A 16,508-nucleotide genomic window follows, 5' to 3' on the forward strand; every position below is an offset into this window, starting at 1 on the left:
CTTCTCTGGTGCAACACTTCATTTGAGATAGCGTAATAAGGATGACTGTTGATTAACATTTTGGCAGTGGACAAATCTGTCCAGGTTATTTCAGCTCAGCACAAAAACTAATTGACTTTTGATGACTCAGGCTAAGAATGATTTGCCTCAGTCACCCTCAAACGCTGTGTGTAATTATAAAGTTGATTGGGGGAAGATGAATTTAGTTTTGTCAGACTGTTCTTGTTGACTGTTAAATTGTTCTAACTAGCTACCAAATCCTTCACTTTCTTCCTCTTCTCTCTGCCTCTTTGTTTCTCTTTTCTCACATCATACATTGTGTCACCAGTTTTTTTTTCTTCCTTTTGCAATTCTCCTTTCTCTGTTTCAGTTGACAAACCTACACCAGATCACAAACCATCCAAGCCTGCAGCACCAGTGGTCCCACCTAAGAAGCCGATCCCCCCACCAGGGAAAAGCAGACAGGGAAGCATCCCACCCAAGAGGCCGGACAAGCCTCTCAATCCTTCGCCAAACCTCAAGTAAGTCTTAAGTGTGCCACTTCTTCATCCACGAGGTTTGTTTGATCATCTATCTGAACACTACTGACACTTTTCTGTTTTCTGTTTTTACTTTTCTGTTGATACAACAGTGGTGTAAGTCCTGTCTCTCTTGTACAGCCACTTTAACATGAAGACATTATTAAGGAATGCCACTCTATTAGAGAGGACAGGAAGAAGTCTGCTATAATAATGCACAGCAGTGACAGATGACATGGCATTTGCTGTGCACAGATCGGAGGAGTTCACTCACCCAGTCATTTCTTGTGCACACAGTAAGTGTTTCTTTCCCCCCTGTAACTGCAGACACAATGGAGAGGTGCCTTCCACGCGACCAAAGTCCGACTTTGAGCCATCGTTGCCATCAAACCCAAGACACTGTCTGGAGACTGGGGGAGAAGTCCTCGGATATGGGTACGCATACTACACACTGCTTGACATTATCCAGCATCTTGATCTTCTTAGCTGCAGAGGACACGGGTGAAATGGCATTTCTGTTGTTCCGAGAGCGAGCGGCATTTCTTCTCACCCTGACCACGGGAGTGGTTTTCAGTCTGTGTCGTCTGGCCAAACAGTCAATGAATGAGTTCCTCAAATGGTGTTTGCTGACAACAGACACCTCTGACAGCTCACAGACAGCAGGTGATTCACCTGAGAATGAAAAGAACGATTCTCATCCTCCAAAATTAAATTCTGGATCAATTTGCAAATGTCAACAAATCACATTTTGGCATTTAGACCAACGCAAAACCCTCAGCCTGTTGTGTCCCATAATGAAGTCACTCAGTCTACAGAAGAGAGCGCAGCGCTTTCTTTTTTTGGCTTTTGGTCCCTTATCTTGGCACGTTTCATTTTTCCATTTAATTTTATGGAGACAAGGATCTGTATTCATTCAAGAGTGTATTCTGCAGTGCAAGTTGCCAATCAAAACAAGAATAGTTTGTGCCCTGAGACAGAATGAACAAAAAGGTCTACTGTTTTATAGTTGGTTTTTCAGACAAACTTTGAAAAAGCATCATGAGTCCCACCAAACCCTGTGACTTGTATAAATGGATCAGACTGAATTAGGAGCTACAGTTTAGGCTTAGATGCTTTAGTAGAAGAGGGAAATAGGGAAAATATTCCTCATTAACTCTTCCACCGAGAGTTCCCTCACATCAGCCCCTTAAGAAACTGTCTAAAAATTGTACATCTGTACATCGGTAATGCAAATGTGTCTTCATTAAAACTGTGAAAGCAGAGAGGAAGACCTGGAGCTTTAGTTGACATCGGCCTTCAAAAACAAAAGTGGCATAGTGAACATTTGAAAAGACAGGAAGTAGTAAGGACACTGTGAAAAAGCACATGAAAGAGACATCATTGAAACAATTTCTAGTTTAGAGGTTGATGTTTTGAGTAGAAGAGGTTGATAGTGAATGGAGACACAGGGGGACTGAGAGGGAGGCAGAAGGGTCCACAGAGAGAAAGATGCCTGATATGGATTTAATAGAGCCGACCTGATGGTATTTCACTGGAGAGTTCTGTGTTTGTGACAGATGCTTTGTAATGGTGGTAAAGAGCTGCTAAAACTCCACACTGCGTACCAGCCAGTCTGACACACACTTCCATGGAACATGAAAATTCACTTTTTGCTACTGTCACTGGCGCTTTCTCCTAACTGAAGCAGTTTACCACAGTGTAGGTGCAAAGTGCTGTTACACATCAGGCAACAAAGTTTTTCACTGTTGCACAATAGTCTGTCAATCACTCATCCCTTCCTCTGTTTGTGTCCTCATATGCACACCCTTGTAAACAAACTTTATGTTTACTTTAAGTTTTCATACATAAGAAATTAAATGCGTACCCTAAATCCTCCAACAGTTTCCCTTATTTTCCCTTTATTTCAGTCAGAAAGAACCAGGCGTTTATTCCTGTTTTTTCTGTTTCGCTGTAGTTACATTCAGTAACGCATGGTATCAGATTTAAATTTTCTGTTGATGCTGTTTCCTGGTTCTTTTTTTAAAGGATCTCTCCAGTTTTTCTGAAACGTGTGTCTTATTTTCTTACTTAGATTTGTTTGTGTTACTGTGTAATACTTACTCCACAACTGAAAATCACACAATAACACAAACTGATTGATGCAGTAGTATTTCAGCATCTCCAGTTCTCTGCCCAGGGAAAATTCCAGTTTTTGTCAATTGAATCTATTTCTCTCCCTCTCTATGTGAATGTGTGTGTTTGTATGTGGTCATATAGTTTCATATTGGTGTCATAGTTATTACAGCAAAGCATGACAATTAGAGCCTCTTGAATATTTGCAATAAACATGCACAACTCCTCTTACAAAGGACCGTGATTACAGCTAAAAGGCATTACGGAACAGAGAGGAATCTGATGTATTCAGCACACACTTACCTAATCAGAACATTTTATCTATGGAGGAAAAAAAAAAACATGCCTATTACCATGATGAAGGACACCTCTGTGGCACCAGAGGAAGTGAAATCTTGATGAATAAACTATGCAAGCGTTAACCTGTTGCTTAGTGCAATAAAGAGGAGAAATTCTTCCTTAGGACGTGCACGGTCACAATATCTGGCCTATGAACAGAGCCATGGATAACGCAAATTGTGCCCATAATTTTAAAATGCCCTCACTGAGTCTGTAACATAGTGGGTCTACATTATTTTTTTGTTTCTTACTGTGACTGATTTTGATGAAATGTAGAATTCTTTTCATTTTGATTCCAGCTTCTGTCTGCTTGATAGACCATTTTACATGTGAACATATGACCATTGTTCACACCATTAGCTGGCAGGAAATAAACATGTGCCCAAGCTGTTTGTGAACAACTAGATTGCATTCAAATTGAGTCTAAATAAATTTGAAATGTTAGCTCAGCCATGAATAACTTAGTCACTGCTGCAATTTTCCACCAAAAAAAAGAGTTATTTTCCTTCCTTAACTCTCCCTCTGTCTCTGCCTCTCTCATCTGTCTTCAGCAGATCTGATGAGTTTTGATGACTTGTCGTCTACCTCAGAGAAGCTCTCTCACCCGACTGCTAACAGACCAAAGATGCCTGGCAGGAGGCTGCCTGCCCAGTTTGGTGGAGGACAGTCGGTGAGGATACCAAGCAGTTTGCACACACACACACACACACACACACACACACACAGTTTATGACAGTACAGTTAGGGCTACGTTTACAACGGGGAGCTTACACAGGTCAGCAAAAGAGTTTAATACTTTTCAGGTCAGTCATACTCAAAAAATTACCAACTTCTCTTCCCCCCATGAAAATTTGTTTTCATTGTGAGAGATAAGATGTCATCATGTCACAGTATTGTTGCAGGTGGATAGTAAGCTGACTTCCACACAAGAACAGCAGTTGTTTAAAATACCTAACTTTCTGAAGCTGAGACACTAATGACTCTCTTACCAATGGGATTCTCTCTCTTCCTTCTCTCCTGTTTGCTAGAAGCAATGCGGAAAACATAGTACTAGCATTGGCAGGCTTCAGATTATGACTTATAAAAATCAACCTGGTTAGGAAGCTCATATATATGAGGGAGACAAAACTCTACATGAATGTACCATTGTTTGCAGTTCAGCAAGACCAACACAGTGGTGACTCCTCTAGAGAAACAACAGTCCTACGTAATCAAAAATGTAACATCAAATTTCAGCAGAATCTTGCTGTTAACATTTATCAGATATATATTTTAAGATAATCAACATATTATCTCACCTAAGTCTTTGAGTCTTAGTTGCTTATAACTGAAGTTACCTGCAGATGTTGAAAGACTAAACCTAATTAGATTTGGTAAAGATTGATAAAGGATGCCTGCTTGCCATACCTGACAGTTTTGAATACTCGATGTTACACACACATTTGTGCAGTACCTAAAAAGTATTTATGTTTGATACCCAGCGCCAGCACCAGGTTTCCTTCAGTTTTGTTTATTGCTGCTGCTGTGTTTTATTAAATCAGGTCTATTTTTCTCTTTTCTCACCATTTTCTCAAATTGATGTTTGTTTCCATGGATCTCCCTTGTCATGTTTTTGTTACTGTCAGACATCACTGTGGATAGGCACTTCCCTGAATGTTAGCAGACTTACTGTATGATCAGGTTTTATGGTTGCGTGTGTCAGGTTAGCCAGTGAGGAAGCAGTAAACTGAAAATCAAAGGAAAATATTAATGTAAATGAATAAATCTCTCCCTTGTAGCCCAACAAGGAAGTGAGTGTGGAAAAATCCTTCAAGATGGATGAAGAGGATGCAGCCAAACCAAAGCTAACAGAAACCAGAAAGGTAACTTAAAGCACCACTATTCACCAATTTCATGATAGTTACACACAGCAAACACTACAAATGGCATGTTGTTGGCAGGGTTTGAGCCCCCATTACATCAATAGCAGGATCAGTACTGTTACTGTTACTTCTTAACAGTTTTTGATTTTCTGTTGCTGGAGAGAGAAATACGATGTTTAAAATGTTGGCAAGAGTTCTTTTGTTTTGCTCATTAAAAAGAGACCAATAGAGTGAAGAGTCCACCGATCAACAAACAATCCAACATCAGGTGTGTGCAAGCCTTGACATCACCCACCAAATGCAGGTAGCAAAGTGGCTGGGGAGCAAAATTGTGGATGTCAAGCCCTGTCTGCCTGCACGTGTCTCACACCACACACACACACACAACAACACACACACACAACACACACACACATATATATATATATATATATAAAATAGATTCCTAGAAAATCCTAGAAATCCAGGCTCAAACATCCATCCACCCATCCGTCCATGTACCCATCCATTATCTATATTGCTAAAGGTCGCAGGGGGACTAAAGCCTATCCCAGATGACAGTGAGCGAGGGGGGGTGGGGATACACCCTGGACAGACTGCCAGTCCATCACAGGGCCTGGCTCAAACACAAAACACTTTTTTGGTGCTGCACTTGCTAAAACACAGAATTTCATCAGTCTTTACTTGTTTCTTCAGTCCAGTCTTAGTACATGAAGACATTAACATGCAAGGGACAAATAATAATAGCCAGATTCAACAAGTCTTATTTTGAAAAACAAGCCAAATAATCCTGTTGTGTAAAACAGCTCTGTGCTGTTCTTCCTTTAATACAGGAGTGGATTTAAATCCTCGTCCGTCCTCCTGGTTCCAGTCGCACTGGGTTTAATTTGAGCCTCCCCATTACCCTTACATCACAAATGCTCTCCCCTTGGGATGCAAGTATTAAAATGACAGGATTAAAAAAATCCAGTGAACAGTTAATACAGTGTATGGGGGTTCACTGTCCTATGCAGGGACCAAAATAACAATGATAATTTCAGTGCATTCAACACATATTCAATATATGTATTTAATATATCTATATGTATGTGTGTGTGTGTGTGTGTGTGTGTGTATATATATATATATATGTTTTTATTTCGTACACCTCATCTTCTTAACAGTATTAAAGACATTATAAAGACAGATCTGACGGACAAAAAAGAGCACAAGAGATCAAAATAAAGAAAAAAAAGTAAGTCTTAAATAGAAGAAATGAGTGGGATGGTTCACACCAGGACCGTTCAGTATGGACAAATACAGTGGTTTTCTGTAGATACAGACAGGTTCAAAGCTTATGGAGACAATATCAACAACATAAGTAATGCACACACAAACGCAAATCAGTTAATTGGCACCTTCCAGACTGCCAGACAGTACTCTGCAGTGCGTGTGTTTGTGACGGAAGACAGCATGGAGAGAGGGAAATGGAAAGAGACGAGAGGAGAGAGACAGGACTACCACCTGCTGCCCAGTCTTCCACCTCAGCATTTCAGTAATTGCCTTAGATGCTATCTAGTCTGAATTGGTCATGGTTAACCAAGACTAATTAGACCTGGCTGTTCAGCAGGGGGTGCACAGCATCAGACCACCCTATTGTTAAAAAGAAACACACACACACACACAGAGCAGTCAGAGTAAAGCCTGGCTTGATTGTCTCATAAGATAACAACTCAGACTTCCAGAGGTCAACTTACAGGACATGTACTACAGTATATGTGTCCTTCTCCTCACCCTTTTTATTGTTTTAAAATGAGAGTCTGACCCTTGTAATATTTTCCCCAGTGAAGATGAAGTTCGAGAGCAGAGGAAAGTATGTGAGCCCTCCGGGGCAGGAGACAACGCAGTCATTGAATTCTTTGCTGAAAGTGAAGAGGTCGAGCTACTGAGGTAGACTGGAAAACGTTCTGTAACAAAGATATTTAACCACACGTTTTTTTTTTTCAAGTTGCTCTTCATCAAAACAGTATTGGAGAACATTAAAACAACAGACCTGCTTTGATTTGACAAAGCAGCAATCACATAAAGTAATAAGTGCAGTTTTTATACAAAATACAAGAAAACAAAACAAAGCACAAAGTAACTATAACAGGGACTGAGTACATATCCTGACCTAGTCGGACATATATACCAGCATAGACAGAACCCAGTAAAGGCAATGATGATAGCTCTTTTCCACCTTAGATCTGGTTTTTGAAGGGTTCTGTTCAGGATTCATGGAGCCTTGGTGCTATCCCACAGTCCAGCCCACATTTCCACTGGCTCTTAGCAGAACCATTGTAATCAAGGAGTCATCATTAATGGAGGGTGTTGCACAAAGCACAGTGGAAGTAAACAGTAGTAGCAAGATGGCAGATTATGTTGGTTACCTGTGAGCATTTGTGCAGTTTTACAGATAGTTGTTGGCAGACCACTGCACACTCTTTCTCACAAGCCTTCTCCATCCTCCTCTTGCCAACCTGTAGAATATGACATGCCCACTCTCAATATCACAGTTCGCACTTGAAAAACTGCTATTTTTTAGGTTCCAAGCGGGAACTGACTTTTCAGGTTTCAAACCAATTTATTTTTGGTCAGAATGCTCCGAAAGGTTGAAAATTAGGAAAATTAGGTGGGCAAACCAGAATGGAACCAGCTCTGTGTTGGTGAAAAAGGTGTATTGGTGGGTGATGGCTCAAAGTGGGACTTCCTACTAGAACAGCTTTACTTGCAATAGGTATTAGGATTATAAATTACACTTAAAATGAGATACATACAGACTAAAAAATGAAAGAGAACACCTAAATATGTTAGTGAGGAGTCTGGAGGCATATAAAGCTCTAATGACTGAGAGTTATCCAGATAAAATGGGCATCTTTGTCCTGGTATTCATGTGCAGTTTTATTGGCAGTGATTTATCCCAACCACTAACCCACATGTGACTGTCAGATTGCATCTCTTTGCTCAGTAAGAAAACACTGGTGACTGTTCATTAAAGTCTTGGCTGAACGTTTGGCTCATCCTACACTGTAGTCTTGCTAGGAAAGAAAATAATGGCAGCAACTATTGGTTTGGGGTGTTACAGGAAGAGGAAAAAGATCTAAGTGACTTTAAAAGAGGTTTTCATTACTGGGACACAGAGTTGTGTCCAGTGACAAAGACTGTTCAACTGACAAGTGTGTTAATAGGAACACTGACTAAAATGACCTTTATTGAGAAAATGCCTCTCTGAAGATTTAAATGCACACATGCAGTGAGGAGCCAGATGATGCTCTGGCATTAGAGCAGTACAGAAGGAAGCAGCTCTTCCTTGGCCGATACAGAACATCATCATCATTAACTATATAGAGCGGAACACAGTAGAGATCAGTGCATGAAGACAGATGCAACTTTTGAGAGTTCAGTGATGCAAAACCACAGACACGCTGTTCTACAGTCACATGGTCAGATGAGTCATCCTTCACTTTATTCTTGGTAAATGGGTGCGAGCATGTGCGGCATGTATCAGGGCTAAGATCTCGGCCTGAATAATGGACCCCCTCAGTGAGGAGGTCCAGTGGCTCTGTAATGCTGTAGTGAATTTATATGTCTCCTCAGCAGAAAAGGTCACTTCAAACCAATTAAAGTTATTCTGGGTGATCACCTTTGTTCTGTGATGAAACCTGTGTCTTGATAGAGATGATCTCTTCCCAGGATGACAGTGCCCTGCACAAAGGGTTGCATAAATATGGAAATTATATAAATATACACGCTATGGTCTTCAGTGACCAGATCTGTAAACCAAATAAAAGAATATGTTTTGATCCCTCCAGTACACTTCCACATCCAGAAAAACTCTGTCATAACTCTGTCTTATATTTTTCTCCCTCTTTTTTATCTTCACAGCCTTCCACAAACACAGTAACCCCGTCAACATCTCTCCAAAAGCCCGCCACGGCCAGCGCCGAGACCAAGCCGAGCCCCGCAGCAGCCCCGAGCTCAAACAGCGTCTCTCAGAGCAGCAAGGTCCGGTTGGAGCCGAGGAACCGAGTTCCCAACTAGATGAGCTGAGGAGCCAGATGAAGGATCTGCTGCTGTCTGTGGAGCTGCTGAAGGCCCAGCAAATGTAATGAATTTTAATGTGCATGAGGGAGGGGTTTGGATATGCTGGCTTCAAGAGGTTGGGGGATAGAAATGGAAAACTGAATGTGTCACGCAGGGATCTAAGCCTGTGGAAATATGTTTCGCTTTTATCGTATCTTTCAAAGAATACGTACTTTACATTGGGTTTGACAGGGGTTGGACAAATTTTAATTGACAGCATAAGATGTGACATTCATTTTGAGCATTAATGTGCTGTTGGTTACTTAATACTATTATGTATCATTACATATCATATTGTATATATGTCAGTATTTGTAATATAGGTCACTGAGCATTACTTGTATATCCAGTTAAGTGGTTTAGATACAATGCTTTATGCTGAGCTGACATTTGGTTTTATTTGTGGCCATTTAGCTCACAGCATGTTAGGCATTTAAACTTTGTTTTTTATACAAGGAAACATTTGTCACAGACTTTAAACGTATCTTATTTTTTATCTCCAAAGAACACACAGCAGTTGGATCATGTGTTTGAACCTATTATGTGTGCTGCAGCAGTGGACACATGCTAATGTGTGTGTGTGTGTGTGTGTATTTATTTCCAGGAAAGAGATAGCAGAGCTACGACGAGAGCTGGATGAGGAGAGGCTAAAGCGCGTGGCCCTGCAGGTAACATTGATCCCCACAGTAATGCCTGCTGGGCTGTCTACATGCATTATTCTCATTAGTTTATCCAAATATTGATGTTATTATTCACACACGACGACATGAACAAGCACTGACTAACTTGCACACACACAATTAATGCAGAGTATAAGTGGCAGGTACATTTTGAACAGACAACCAAGAGCAGTAACGGGCTAAAGAGACCTCCGTGATAAGTACGGCCAGGGCCAGTTTATGGTCTCTCAGAATTAGGCAATAAGATGTGCTGTTCAACCACATTGGAATTTACATGTTTTTATATTTGTTTCAAGTAGCCATGTTTACATGAAAATTGCCACAAAGGTATAAAAAAAACAAGAAACTCATAAGTAAGTTTCCTTTTCAGAACTTTAGCGAATCACTTTGGGCTGTGGCTTGTGAACATAACTGAACTTTGAAAAATACTTTCTTTTGAAAACTAAGCAGAGTCTATCTGCTGCTGATAAAGATCATGTCATATGATTGAAAGCGATTCGTAATGGACCTTGAAGTGGTATAATTTTGTCAGTTGCTTTTTTCAAGACTGCCAGTCAGTACAAGTAAAGTTTAAGTGTTATATTACCACTGAAATGAACACTCCAGGCAGTGTTTTTCTATAAGCCAGTTTCACTTGTTAGCACGGTGCTTAGCTGGCTAATGCCATTGGGTCTCCGTCGCTGCTCTTAGCACGTTCAACCTACTTGTGCTACTACCTTGGACTGCGACCATTAGATTTTTCCAGTGAAACAGACAGCGGACACGGCCCAGCATGGCACCAATATAAATCATATCACAGGAGGAGATGACCCCCACAGAGAGCCCCAGGCATACACAGTTCACACACACACACAGAAAAAAAACATAACCACAGATTTGTTTAAACCCCTGTGGTTGACTTCTCCTTCTTCACACAAAAGATGAAAAACTAGTCGAAGGAAAAGATAATGGAAAAAAGGAGACATCGCACCATCACACTTACTGTCCCTCAAGACTTGACACTTTCCTCCTGGTTTGTTGCTGGGTGAAGCTGCATGTATCTTAGAGAATGTGTGATGCAGTGTACAAAGACACATTCAGCTCCAGTCTTGTACATCTATTGTTTGATGCAGATGGAGGGACTGATCTCCTACAGAAAGTGTGTACGATGTGTTACATAAAGATACTGTAATTGAAATGATTTTTACATACAGGACCTTCAAAAAGTCTTCAATAACTCCCTTTTTTGGTTGCAAAACAGACACTATAGCTATACAGTAGTTAGGAGCTTCATCCCTGTTTCTTCAATCGAAAGGTTTCCTCAGCTGTCTTTGCCTCTCGAGTCAGTATAAACCATCATTCAGTACAGCCTGAGAGTTGCATTTGGCTCCTTGAATAGGGCGCAGTTGATCAAAAATTTGTCCTTTGATGTATGTGTTGTTGCGATGTCCAGTTTTGGGGACTGTGTTTCTGAGGTCGCTGGGAAATCAAATGAATGAAATCTCATGACTCAACCAAACAAAACTATTCAGACTGCCTGCCTGATGGTAATTATAACTCAGGTCAGTTAGGTTGAATGCACTTTGCTCAATCTGCAGACCTGAAGAGTTAATGTTGCCTTTTTCAGAAAAGTGGAGTGCTTGAAATGAACTGCCTAATCTGCTCTGCCCTGCTTTATGAGTTGTGATCAAAAAGTTCAGAGCTTGCACCTTTAACAAGCAAAAACTGTACCTGAATTAAATTTGGCCACCACCCCCTGCGTAGTAGTCATCTTTAACAACAATACATCTCTCCCAGCACTCCTGCCACTCAACTGAGCACTATCTGCAAATCACACTGAATCTCCTCCAGTGTGTCAAAACAGCAACCCTTTAACTTGAATTTCATTTCAGGGAAGAATAAGAAGTTGCAGAAAGCCAAATCTGTCAAGTAGGGTGGGTGAGTAGTGATGATTGTGTTGCTGAGGCCAAAAAACTTGCATGTTCCACTCATAGCGTTGTCATGATGGGGCACCAAACTGCCATCACGCCACGCTGGCACCGAACGTCCCCCGTCAGATACCTAAAGACAGTGCAGCAGAACTCACTGTGTTTTGGTCTTGGTCTTCTTTGGTCTTGAAGAATGTGGGACCTTCCACTGTGAAGACTGCTGTTTGGTCTCTGAGTCATAGCAATCATGTTGGGTCATCCTGGGCCTGTTGACGGAGATCCTTTCAGAATTTTACACAGTGCTGCTTCTGCTCCATGGCGAAATCCCAAATGCACACCTGCAGTTGGTCAGAAAAACGCGTGACACAGGGCCCAGTGTTGATCTAATGACAGAGAATACTGCCTCATGAAAGGCTGTAAGCCACACTCCATTTGTTTGCAGCAGGAAGTGTCTGAACTTTCTGATCACACCTTTTATAAGTGTCCTCATGTTCCTTTAAAAATCTTTTTAAGACATTCTCACCACCAAACACCTCCAACTTCTTCCCTGGTCAATGACCCATATTTCCACCAACTGTCATTAAAGTCTGAGATTTCCCGTGACCCCAAATACAGGCAACCAAAGACATGACCAATTCTGCTCAGCATTTGCTTGATGGTGACAGTAAAGACTGGGCAGAAGAATCATAGCTGGTCTGTTAGTGACTTTCAAAGACTTTTCTCCTTCAGCATGTGGCTTCATTGTCATTCCAATCCTCCTAATCCCCGCCAAAGCCGGACACCTGTGTGATTCACGGTGGGGGTGATGTTGGCTTAATCATGAGCTCATCCTACTCTGTAGGCTGTGTGTTAATTCACCAGTCTGTGTTGTGTTTTTGCATCCTCACAGATGGACATAGAAAAACTAAAGCGGACCGTCCACTCGACGTGAAGCTCATGCTGCAAACAACAGCAAGCCTCAAGGTCAGCTGCTTGGCCTGTCGACCAATCAGAGAGCAGGAGGGCGGAGACGGACGGATAGTTGAACGGATGGAGAGAGGGTGGGGAATCAAATGAACCACCTCAAGCACAATCCTTTTTCAGTCATCTACAAAACTAAACTCTCCCCATATTTGTAAGATTTACATTTTGCACATATATTTTTTTTCAAGCTAGATGTAATTAAGTTACAGATGTATATGTTTCTCTTTTTTTCTTTTTTTTTTTTTTTTTTTGCCAACACAAGAAAACTGAGGCCTTACTTCAAACTACTGCGCCGGACTTGTAACTCTGCCACTCATGCTCTCTCTCCCCTTCACTCCGGCGTTCCTCGAACTCCTCGGGGAGGAGGTTCCCTCTCATTACTACTGACTTTGTATAAAGCAGGGGGCACTTGTTTTCCTCGCCTAATTTTCTTTCTCATATTTTTTATAATGCACAAATAGTTGATTTTAAAAAGTTTGATTTCAGTTAACTTTGGATCCTTACTGCAAATTATTTCCTTTCCTTCCTTCCGGCGCCTGTCAGCAGTACTCCACTCTATGGCTGCAGAGCTTCAGAGAGAGCCCTGCTTTTCTTTTTTCTTTGTCTTTTATATGTTTTCTAGCATTCCTATCCAGGGTAACACTACTGTGCCTGTTAGAAACAAAATTCTATTAAGTGTTTGTAATGGGAGCTTATATTTACCACGATGGTGTCTGGAAAATCTGCAGCATGATATTGTATATCTATATTTTTTAAGTCTACTGACATGCTTAGTCAAATACTATATAGAGGACCTCTTCTATGCTGGTCTCTTCTATTTTTGTCAAACTGTTTCACCCACTGGGAATGTTCTCAGAATTTAAGCCAGAGAGTCTGCAGATAATGCAGACAGCCTCCACTTGCAAAAAAGGAAAACCTGAAGAGAAGAGAAAGGAAGTTGTTGCATTCCTCCATCAACAAGTTTGCTAACCAACACGTTGGCACATTTATGAAAAAGGCAGCCCTGTTAGGATCATCTCTGTTAATCTGGCCATCATCCCTCTAATCCCTGCTGTGGTCCATTCTACCTCTTTCTCCCCTTTCTCCCATCCTTCTTTGATTCAAAGTGAAAGGAGCCCTGACTTTCTGCTCCATTATGTGTTATGCATGAGCCTGCACAGCACTCATCAGTCATCCTTTCATTATTGTACATGCATCTGCCTGTCTTCATATCTACATATCATATCTTTACCCACATTCCAAGTATACAAGTTAAGCTAACTGGAAGCACACAGTGGAGCCTAGAAATAATAATGAAATAAACTCTTGTTCTCCTTATTCTAACTCTGTTGGAGGAGCAAAAACTTAAAGCCCCTATGTGTAGAATTTTTGAGTGTATATTCCTATCAAATTATTCTCTTGGTAGATGTTTGAAACAATGCCGCTGAAAATTGGCAAATATATTGATTGGATGAACATTGGTACTGACATTCATGGTCCCCAAAGGAAGAATTTGATCCACTGAGTTTTCATGTTACACTACCAACAGGTCAAAGTTTTGAATTATCCAGTGAAATATCTCAATATTTAGCAGGTGCACTGGGCCAAAGTTTGGTACAGACATTTATCATCATGTGTGATGTATTTGGTCCATGTACATAACAGCCAGTTGATTTTCGTTTTGGATTGGGAAAACACTGATGAGCGTTGAACAGATGACAAGCCTTTTCACATTTTTTGTTTTAGAATAAGGACCAGACCTGAAAAATTAGCCATTTTCTAATTTTCATTTTGGAACAATGAAATTGGAAAGAAAGAATGACTAATTTTATGTTAACACAGGGAAAATGTCGACACACATTTAATTTATTTCTTATGTTTTGGCCCTTAAAAGTCACCCAATGAACATTAGCAGAGGATCTCTGTAAACCAGCACAGTCCTTTTCTGTTCTGCCCAGCTAAGCTAGCCTTAGCTAGCTATTTTTGCCCACCTCTGGTGAAAACAGAAGAGCAAGAAACAGCCTGCTATGAGCCCAGATTTTCAGTCAGTCCTCCTTCTTTTTGCTGCCCAAAATGGCGAAAATAGCTACCTCATCTGTTTTCACCTTAGCGAGGCAAAGATAGCTAGCTAAAGCCAGTTATATGCACCCTAGCTGGGCAGCACAAAAAAGTACTGTGAGAGATCCTGTGCTATCGTTCATTGGGTGACTTCCGGGCAAAATAAAAACACTTTAATGCAGAACGATGGGAAAACAGCTTGTTTTTTGTTTACAGTGTTTTTTTGCAAAATGAACAACAGGAAAGTGTTGTCATCTGTTTGCAGTTTTCCCACTCCAAAATGAAAATCAGTTGGATATGTCCTGATTCCTTATCAAGCACTAAGCACCACCATCAAGTCCAAATTTTAGAGTAGCATTAACACTGTGTGTTTCACAGTGTTTCACTGCTTTTTCCGGGTGATGGTCACCTGTGACACTGATACTGGGTAACCACACCTCACAGTGATGTCACGGTGTACTCACACACCCTAGAGTACACCTCTACATGATTTAACAAATTAAATGAATCTGACCAAGATATGCTCTGAGGTGAACATTTTACAGTTAAAAAAAATGAACTTGTTAGTGCGGTCTTTGGTCACACTTACCTAAACATATTTTTGGAGGATGTTAACATTTAGATCATAAGTATAGTCTCACACAGCTGCTAGAATGACTGAGTCTTTGTCTTGTTTCATTCTACTGCTGAGTCACACATAGAGGCTTTGAGATGTAGCTCATTAACAGAATATAAGATGCTTACTGTCCATTTTCTCTCAGTACAGAACTACTGCTACACCTCAGCACACTAATCGTTGTTGTAATACTGGTATATCTGAATTCTTACCACTGCTAGCAGGGGTCAGGGCTGCAGAGATGAAGAGCACAGTGCCAGTCAAACTAATGTAATGTAGGATGTGAATTTCCCTCAGTAATGTCTAACTTTTATCTCTGAGCTCTGAGTGTACAGTGTGTAGCTCTGTGCTGATAACTAGCTTATCTCAGCGTTGAGATGCTTGAGAAACTGAACAGTAAGTTACAAGTATAACCCTCTCTGGCCTCTGTACCGGTCAGAGGGATATTTTAGCCCTATTGGTCACAATATTAACAACAGATTTCATTTCCAGTTCCTATTTTTTCATTGTTGCTGTTGTTTTTTTGTTTTTTGTTTTTTTTAAATCATCCTCAGGCTGATTCCATGTGTCTGATGTGTGGGCATGTGCAACAGTGTCCATGATGCTAAAATCTGGACTCCAGAGTGCTTTGACCAAGTGGATGCCGTATATCTGACCTTAATGAGCATGGCGCTCATGAAGTATGTCGATGCCTGACGTAAAACAAACTTCCTTTTAGCACACAACTCCTTAAAAGTATGGCTGGGCAATGAAATAATTACAATGTGGGAAAGAGCGAGGATGGGTGGGTGGATGGATGGGGGTTTAGGTGACAGCTCTTTGTGTAATATCTGTAATGCGGCTTAACTTCCACATATTGTACATTCCAGTTTGACACCAAGAAAAAAAAATCTGTGCACATTTATAACATATTTTCAAGTGATTTTGTTTACAAGAGCTGTATCCTTGCATGAGCTGAGATTCTTTTCAAAAATGAATAAATATCATCTTTATTTACTGTCACAGACTCAATTCTGTTTTGTTTGTTTGTTTTCCCCTCGTCTTTGAAATTGTGCATCACTTAAAAGTTTTCACAGCTCAGAGGCTTTTTCATGCTTGAATAGTCAAAAACATCTGAATTCTTGGAAATATTGAGTGGAACTTATTGACTGTTCAGAGGAGAGAGTTTCTGAGGAAATGCAGCTTACAGTGAAATTAGCCCTGGGTCTATCTGTTTTCTGTCTGTTCAATCTGGTGTTTGTGTGTACGTGGACTTGATCTGTTAAAATAATAGGATGTTATTATATAGATAAATTCCAGCTAAAACTTCTGTCTTTCTTGTGAGTAAACTATAAATTTAGCAGAGAAAATGGTCTGAGCTCAGTCATGAGAAA

At 40.7% G+C, this 16,508-nt stretch overlaps 1 protein-coding gene across 1 annotated transcript; it reads left to right on the forward strand.

Annotated features, from left to right (window-relative positions):
- The first annotated feature begins 936 nt into the window (after positions 1-936).
- Positions 937-16,146, forward strand: LOC108891343 (CD2-associated protein). Its single transcript, XM_051067711.1, has 6 exons — positions 937-953; positions 3,524-3,639; positions 4,748-4,831; positions 8,735-8,954; positions 9,537-9,600; positions 12,409-16,146. The coding sequence occupies exons 1-4, from the start codon at positions 950-952 to the stop codon at positions 8,888-8,890; spliced, it is 360 nt and encodes a 119-aa protein (XP_050923668.1). The 5' UTR covers positions 937-949; the 3' UTR covers positions 8,891-8,954; positions 9,537-9,600; positions 12,409-16,146.
- Positions 16,147-16,508: the final 362 nt, after the last annotated feature.

The sequence above is a fragment of the Lates calcarifer genome, unplaced genomic scaffold (genome assembly GCF_001640805.2).
Source record: "Lates calcarifer isolate ASB-BC8 unplaced genomic scaffold, TLL_Latcal_v3 _unitig_1933_quiver_1537, whole genome shotgun sequence".
Taxonomy (NCBI): domain Eukaryota; kingdom Metazoa; phylum Chordata; class Actinopteri; family Centropomidae; genus Lates; species Lates calcarifer.

Coding starts and splice junctions, on each gene's coding strand:
- LOC108891343 (XM_051067711.1), top strand. Junction 3,640..4,747: donor AGTTTGGTGGAGGACAGTCG/GTGAGGATACCA, acceptor TCTCCCTTGTAG/CCCAACAAGGAAGTGAGTGT. Junction 4,832..8,734: donor AGCTAACAGAAACCAGAAAG/GTAACTTAAAGC, acceptor TTATCTTCACAG/CCTTCCACAAACACAGTAAC.